At 39.7% G+C, this 7,781-nt stretch overlaps 1 protein-coding gene across 1 annotated transcript; it reads right to left on the bottom strand.

Moving 5' to 3' along the window:
• Positions 1-711: 711 nt before the first annotated feature.
• On the bottom strand, positions 712-4,978 carry SCGB2B2 (secretoglobin family 2B member 2). The gene is made up of 3 exons (XM_051979723.1): positions 4,883-4,978; positions 1,685-1,866; positions 712-934 (listed from the first exon to the last, which is right to left on the bottom strand). Exons 1-3 carry the CDS (start codon positions 4,941-4,943, stop codon positions 848-850), a joined length of 330 nt encoding a protein of 109 aa, XP_051835683.1. The 5' UTR covers positions 4,944-4,978; the 3' UTR covers positions 712-847.
• Positions 4,979-7,781: the final 2,803 nt, after the last annotated feature.

The raw sequence follows: 7,781 nt of genomic DNA, 5'->3' as shown, positions 1-7,781 counted from the left end.
AGAGGGGGAAAGAGATGAAGGGTGGGAACCATGCACGTTTGAGAGCCTAGTTAGTTCTCACAAAATGGGCTTTGCTTGGTGGGGGTGTGCTGGTGAGTGTTACACAAAGAGACTTGATGATGTACAGAGCCAGTCTGAGGTACACATCTCAGTGATACACAAGTGCACACAGTAACACCCAGAAACCTGCACAGTGTGTGATGTTATTGCTTACCCTTTGTTCTCAGAGACAACCATGACATTGGGATGGGGATGCTGGATTTAAGTGAGGGAACTCTGTGCGTGGTCACCTGCCTCACTTTGCCCTCCAGAGCCATTTGGTCCAGTGGTCAGATAGAGCAGCATGTGATGTAGCATACTTAATTTGCAGTATTATATACAACAATAAACATAATTGAAGTCATACAAAGGACACATAGGCATTATCAAGCATAATTACACAGTAACATGCACTTATAACAAATGCATAACTATAGAATTTTATAAGCTGTGTAAAGCTTTAGATCATTTAATTAAGTCCTTTTTGCAGATGGGGAAATTGAGGATGAGAATACTGTGTGTCATATAACTAGTAAGGGAAAGTGTAAAAGTCTATACTTTAGCCTGGGGCTTGAACTTCAATTTCAGCATTTCCCAAAACTTCCCCTCATCATGCAACAGCATACACATCACATACTCACTAACTCATGCAATTATACAGTCACAAATAGATTTGAGGTACATTTGCTTTATTAGAATCATCAGGGACTATGACCATCCATGTTGGACAGGGTCTCAGGGTTTAGAAGGTAAAATGGGCCCGGAATAGGCATGGGGTGAACAGCAGTGGCAGTAACTAAGTTGTTATTCAGAAGATTCCCAGTAGTGATTTTTTAAATTTTATACTTTGAGTTATCAGATATTCCAAGCATTCTCTACTCAAGGTGGTTATCGTCTGGGGAGAGAGAAAGGATAAGATGTAAACCATAGTCAAAGAGGGGCTTTGAGAACAGTCTTAGGCCCCACTCCCAGCTCATAGCCCAAACCTAAATCCTGTGAGACATGTTTGGCTTCTCTGGGCTGCAGGTTGGAGTGTGCCCAGGAAGGAGATTTACCTTTACTGACTGGACTAGCAGTGGGGAAAATAAGGTTTCTGGGTTGAGATCTTGTTTATGTATATGTATATGGGAAAGTGAAGCCTTATGTGACAGAGTTGGTGGTAGGGAGGGACAAGGTTCCTGGGATTATCTCTTTGGTGGAACTTTCTGGGCATCACATGTATGGTGATTAGTCTGGAATCTGCCTCTCCTGATCTCCTCTCTCAACCCCAAGTGTGGCTGCTGGCCTCTGATTTAGTCCTTCTTCTAGGCCTCCAAAATCAGTGCTGGGATGAATCCCAGGGATCTCAGGATGAGGGGGTGCAAGTTTGGGAGGCTGGGATGGATAGAGTCAGGGGGGAAAGAAGAAGCCGATAAGTTTAAGAAGCCTGTGAGAAGACCCTTGGTTGATTCTCCTGATCCCTGCTGTTTTTTGTTGCCACCATTTGAGACAAATCCTATGCTTCTTTACAAGACACATGCCCTATATATTAGTGCTTGCTGTGTGTACCTGTGCATGGGTGATGGATGTAATTTATGTCAGGGATGGGAGTGTGGCCCTTAGGGAAGTCTGACTACTTGGAGCTGTGTAAGGGAAGTTTTCTTACCATGAGTTCTATATCCTTTAGTGTTCTTCCAAAAAAATGTTCAATATAACATTCCTGTATTTTTCTGAAGGCCTCATACTCTTCTGGAGTAGCATCATATTTTTTGAGGTCCTCTTTTAACAATACAGAACTTCTTGAGGCTATTATACCAAAAGTGAGATAAAATGGAACGCAGCTTTCGGCTAGAAACACAAACAGGAGGTGTCCATGGTTAGGAGGTGGCTGAAAACTCATCTTCAGAAATGTCAGGGGATCTAGGGACCACAGGAACTCTCTCATATGCCCATAACCTCTTAATCCTACTCAAGGTAATCCTACTTTACCCAGAGCCTCCTTTTCATTTGCATTGTTTGGAGCCTCTCTTTTGCATATACCCACAAACCATGAAATGGAATTGGAGTCAGAAAACTTGAAGGTTTCCAGACTCATTATTCAACTAACTGAAAGTCCTCTTTCTAAGATCACCAATGATTTGCTAAAGTCAAGATCCCTTTAGGCTCTTTCTTGGCCTCTCAGGAACATTTATCAGTCCCTCATTTATCTTCTCCTGGATATTCTCTCCTCTCTGAATTTGCATAACATGGCTCTCTCTTCATTATCCTCTTATCTTTTTTTCTGCTCCTTTTTAATCTACTCTGCTCATGAGTTTGCTCTTGGTTCTCCTTTTTTCTTCTTTTTATATTCTTTTACTTTGTGATCTTATCTACTTCCATGGATTCAAGACACAGATGAATCTATGCAAATGACTTGCATAAATCTATCTATTTAACTTTAATTTCTCTTGAGTTAATGCTATGACTCACCAATTGCCTACTAGAAATGTCAAACTAGATGGATCTCAAACTTAACATTTCCAAAGCAAATTCTATTTTTCTCTCTCCCACTCCTCCCCAATCTTCCAAATTTTCCTATTAATGTTGATGACAGCATTATCCTTTTAGTCACTGAAATTTGTGATTTCATCATTCTCCTTGATAATTGATTCCCACTCATCTTAAATATTCAATTAGTTTGTTTCCACTCCCAACATCTCTTGAATCTGACCCTCCTCTCTCAATTCATGTTTGCTACCTAAATTCAAGCCTAATTACCTCTTTTTTTTTTGGACTATTACAATGGCCTCCTATGTGGTCTTCTGTTTCAAGTCTCTTTCTGTTCTAATCCATCCTCTACACAGCTAATAAGTTGATTTTCCCAGTGCAAAGCAGCTTTTCCACTCAGTCAATAAGCATTTATTACTCAACAGTGACCCCTTTTGCCTTTAAAGTTAATTATAAATTTCATTTGATCTTTAAATTTCTTTATAACCTGGCTTCAACCTCTCTTTCCAACTATGCTCCCTTTTTTGCTCTCCAGTGCCCAGTTAGACTGGGCTTCTTGACTTTCAATCTCTGTATCTTGGCACTAACTACTTTGTGTACTTAATATCATTGTACTGTACTTATTATCTTGTTTGTACCTTATTTATCTTTATATATGTACATATTGAGGAAGAAATAGCAGGAACTTAAATTGAAGGCAGAGATTATTTCAGTTCTTTGCTTGTATGTCCAGCATCTGATCCACAGTAAGTGCTTTGTAAATGTATGATAATTGATCCTTACAGTGAGGTGAGAAGCAGTGGAAAGAGTTCTTCTGGAATCAGAAGACCTGAGTTTGAATCCTAGTTCTACTACTTATTATCTTTATGACTCTTGGCAAATCATCTCACCATTCTAGGCCTCAGTTTCCTCATCTGTGAAATGAAGTGGGAGATGAAATGTCCTCTAATATTCCTATTCCTTCCAATTCTAGATATATATGATCCTGTGACAAAAATTCCCTTCTTTTCCTTCCCCTTCTAGTTTGTCATATACACATCAGGTCAAATGAGTGGCCTCCAGGGGGAATCTTCCTATAATAGCAGCTGCTAATCAAAGGAGTAGGGCAACTAAGTGGAGCTGCAGCAGATAGAATTCTTTTCTTAGAATCAGTAAGATCATCTGCATGAATTCAAATCTGGCCTCAGATGCTTCCTAGCTATGTGACCCTGAGCAAATCACTTAACTCTTTTTGCCTTAGATTTTTCATCTATAAAATAAGCTGGAGAAGGAAATGGTTAACCACTAAAGAATCTTTGCCAAGAAAATCCCAAATGGGGTCAACAACAAATGATGGAGGGAAGGATGAAAGATGGGGGATGGGAATCTAAGCATTTTTGAAGCAGATATGAACTACAGATATAGACATATCCCCTGCCCTTCGTGCCTCACCACAGCTGTGTATTAACCTGAGACAAAATGATTATGTTAGCCCTCTTTGCTGACTCCCATAGCTCTCAGGCTTCCCTAACTGCTTAGAACTCCTATTTTGTCTCTTTTCCCACCAAGAAACTATCTCTGCCCAGAGCAGATGGGAAACAGGAGTGGGTTTGGAGTCAGAGAACCTCAGTGAGAGCTCACACACTGTCTTTGTGACTTAGGACCTTTCTCTTGGGCTGATGCTAGATGATCTCTAAGATTCAGGTTTTAAATATATGACCCTCAGATCCATTCCTCAACCACCCAAAAAATCACTTACACAAAGGTGTGAAGAAGTATCACCCCTCTCAAAAGTTTTATAATTTTAAAAAAGATGGTATTTATACAATTTGGGATGGAGGCTTAGTAGAGCTGCTTGCAATTTCTCAAAGTCTTTCCACAGAGGGTCTGTCATTAAAGAATTTGGGTGAGGAGAAGGAGAAAGTTGAGAGGGAGAGAGGGGGAAGAGAAGGGAGGAGAGAGAGGAGAAACAATAAGAGGGAGAGAGAAGAGGAAGGAGAGGGAAGGTGAGGGAGAGAGAGGGGGAAAAAGAAGGGAGAGGGGGAGAGAGAGAGGGAGGGAGAAAAAGAGAGGGAGAGCGAGAAAAAGAGAGAGAGGGAAAGAGAGAAAAAGGAGAGAGAGGGAGGGAGAAAAAGAGAGGGAGAGAGAGAAAAAGAGAGAGAGGGAAAGAGAGAGAAGGAGAGAGAGAAAGAGGGAAGGAAAAAGAGAGAAAGAAGGAGGAGAGAGAGGGAGGGAGGGATGGAAAGAGGGAGAAGGAGAGAGAGAGGAAGAGGAAGAGAAAGAGAGACGGAGAAGGAGAAAGAGAGAGGGAGAGGGAGAGGAGAAGAAAAGGAAGAGGGAGAGGGAAAGGAAGAGAGAGAGATCTTAGTAATCTTTCCCTTTATCCCAGAGATCTCACCATATTGGCTGCACAGGGCTAGGACCAGCAGCAGGGAAAAAGTGGCAGTTGTAATCTTCATGGTGGCTCCCTCCACCTCTCTAGCTGAAGATTTAAGCTCACCTGGAATTGTCAGCAGTTTATATGGAATCAGCCCCACCTTTCCCTTTACCTGTCCTTCCCAGCCTTGTCAAGGGAGAACTGTGTGGAGAGGGCGGGGCTGACTGGAGAAACAAGTTTCTCCTTTTCTGTACTTCTGTCTAGTGCCAGGTTAGCATTTGCTGTCCAGTTTCAAAGTTTAGTGAGGATCCGTGCCATGCCCATGATTTATCAATGACCTTACATTCAAGAACAAGATGAATTGTTGGTAACCTGCAAAACTCAGGCTTTTTGAACCTGGACAGATGTGTCTAGCTTCATTCTTCTCTGTCTCCTGAGAGTCTGGGCCTGGGCAGAGAGGTAGGTTTGGTGTACTAGGTCCTACCTGATATTTAGCCCATTTTCCTCACCTCTGCCAAGCTAATCTCACCCAGGACTCTTCCTCAGGGAGTCAGTCAGGTGTAATATTAGGCTAAATCTCCTTATCTATCATGATCTGGATCAATCATATCAAACTCAAATAGAAACCTTTATTTAGAAAACCACAAATTAACAATATTTGTGCTTTATTGTATTTTTATTTATTTGGTTAAACATTTACCAATTATATTTTATGTTCAGGAGTTTTGCCTTTGGGTATGTTTGACATTGCTAAAATTCTGAAATAATCCACCTCCAAAGTTTGCTTATGCCTAAATTACTTTTCTGCTAAGCCATCTTTGTTACCTGAAATCAGTGGGTAACTTTCAATCTTCTACAGGCTTTGAGATGGGTAGACTTAGTGTAGGACTTTTTACATCAGTAGATTGTCAGATAACCAAATTATGTTTGTTACAATTTAGGTTCTAGCTATAATATATGCTCATCACCTTTCTGTTTATTCCCCTAAAGTCTTGGTGACACTTCTATTCCTACTCCTTAGAGGCAGCTGGTTGCATAGTGGATTGACTACTGATTTTGGAGTCAGGATGATGTGAATTCAAATTCAACTTTAGACATTTCCTACCTGTGTGACCCTGGGCAAGTCATGTAATTCCAATTTGCTTCAGCTTCTTCAACTGCAAAGTGGGAATAATAAAAATATCAAACCTTTAAAGATTGTTGTGAAGATCAAATGAGATAATTTTTGTAAAAAATGTTTAGCATAGTGCCTGATATAAAGTAGGTATTGTATAAATGTTTATTTAAATAGTTGGCATTTACACAGTACTTTACTTATGTCATCTCATTTATAGAGGGGTATAGTTACAAACTACAAAAACTTCTAAGTTTTATGCAGATTGCCAACTCTTATGTAATTTATAGTCTTGGACAGCTGCCTGTAACAAGGAGAAATTAAGCCACTTGATTATGGTTACATAGCTTGCATATGTCAAATGTAGTACTCAGGTCTTTGACTTTTAGACTTAGTCTCTATCTACTATGCCATATTGTCTCTTAATGATGATGATGATGATAAATCCCAACCAGTGCACATTGTTTTAATGCAGATAGAAAATTAGCTCCTAGAAAGTTTACAAATCTGGGTGACTGGAATGATGATGATACACTCAGAAGTAACAGGGACATTGATAAGGGTGGTAAGGGAAAGAAAATGAGTTCTGTTTTGTAAATGTTGAATCTGAGTTGCCCATGGGATGCTCAGTTTGAAATATAAAAGTAGAAAGTTGGAGATCCCTGACTGGAGTTCAAGAAAGGACTTGGGGTTAGATCTGGGTATTATCTGTATAGAGATGATAATTGAACCCACAGGAGTTGATGAGGTCAGTGGAAGAGATAATATAGAGTAAAAAAAGAAGAGAACTCAGGACAGAATCTTGGCTTATATTCATAGTGGACATGATGTTGATGATACAGAATAGGAAACTGAGAAGCAATAGTTGCATAGGTAAAAATATCAGGAGATAATATCAAGAAAATCCAAAAGGGAGAGGAGCCAGCAACAGGAAAGGAACCAATAGACAAGGAAAGAGAGAATACTGGAGAGAAAAAATGGATGATAATGGAGTGATCTAGTAGATGAGAAGAGATGGAATCAAGCAAATATGTAGAAAGATTAGTCTTGGTAAAGACAAGGGTTACCTCTTCATTAGAGAATCAAATAAAGGGGGAAATCTTGGGGAAAATAGTCAAGGAATTGTGCAATGAGAAGAGAAATGAAGTTTGAGGCAAATGTTTTGTCATTTCTCCACAAAATATTAGGAGAGGACCTTACCTGAAAGAGCATGAAGATGAAATTCCACGAGAGACTTGAAGGGAGAAGTCAGGGTCAGAACAGTTACTGATAGAGAATCAATTAAAATTGACTTGGTGCAGTGAAGACCCATTTGAGATTAGATGACCTAAGTTTGCAGTGGACTTAGTTGATGCAATTGTGTGATTTCCTTCAATTACATTGAGCAGCACAAGAGTAGAAAAAGGGAGATAGTAGGAATAATAATCCAAAGTGTGGGTGACAATTGGACCAGAGTGCAAGTGATTGAAGAGTAGAAGATATACATCAGTATTCCAAAGGAAACAAAAAGGAAAATGACATATGTGTATAAACATATTCAAAGCAGCTCTTTTTGTGGTGTCAAAGAATCAGAAATTGAGGGGTTGTCTATCAGTTAGGGAATGGTTGAACAAGTTGTGATACATGATTGTGATGGGATACTCTTGTACTATAAGAAATGAAGACCAGCAGGATACAAAATAAGTCCCCATAAATCCTCAGCATTTTTATACATCACCAACAAAATCCAATAGCAAGAGCTATAAAGAGAAATTCCATTCAAAATAACTGTTGACAGCATAAAATATTTGGGAATCTATCTACCAA

This window comes from Antechinus flavipes, chromosome 2 (assembly GCF_016432865.1).
Source record: "Antechinus flavipes isolate AdamAnt ecotype Samford, QLD, Australia chromosome 2, AdamAnt_v2, whole genome shotgun sequence".
Classification (NCBI taxonomy): Eukaryota; Metazoa; Chordata; class Mammalia; order Dasyuromorphia; family Dasyuridae; genus Antechinus; species Antechinus flavipes.
The sequence above is the reverse complement of the archived record's forward strand: the minus strand, read 5'-3'. Positions and strand labels throughout refer to the sequence as shown.

Coding starts and splice junctions, on each gene's coding strand:
- SCGB2B2 (XM_051979723.1), bottom strand. CDS start 4,943: ATGAAGATTACAACTGCCACTTTTTCCCTGCTGCTGGTCCTAGCCCTG. Junction 1,867..4,882: donor AGCCCTGTGCAGCCAATATG/GTGAGATCTCTG, acceptor TTGTGTTTCTAG/CCGAAAGCTGCGTTCCATTT. Junction 935..1,684: donor TAAAGGATATAGAACTCATG/GTAAGAAAACTT, acceptor CTCTCTCCCCAG/ACGATAACCACCTTGAGTAG.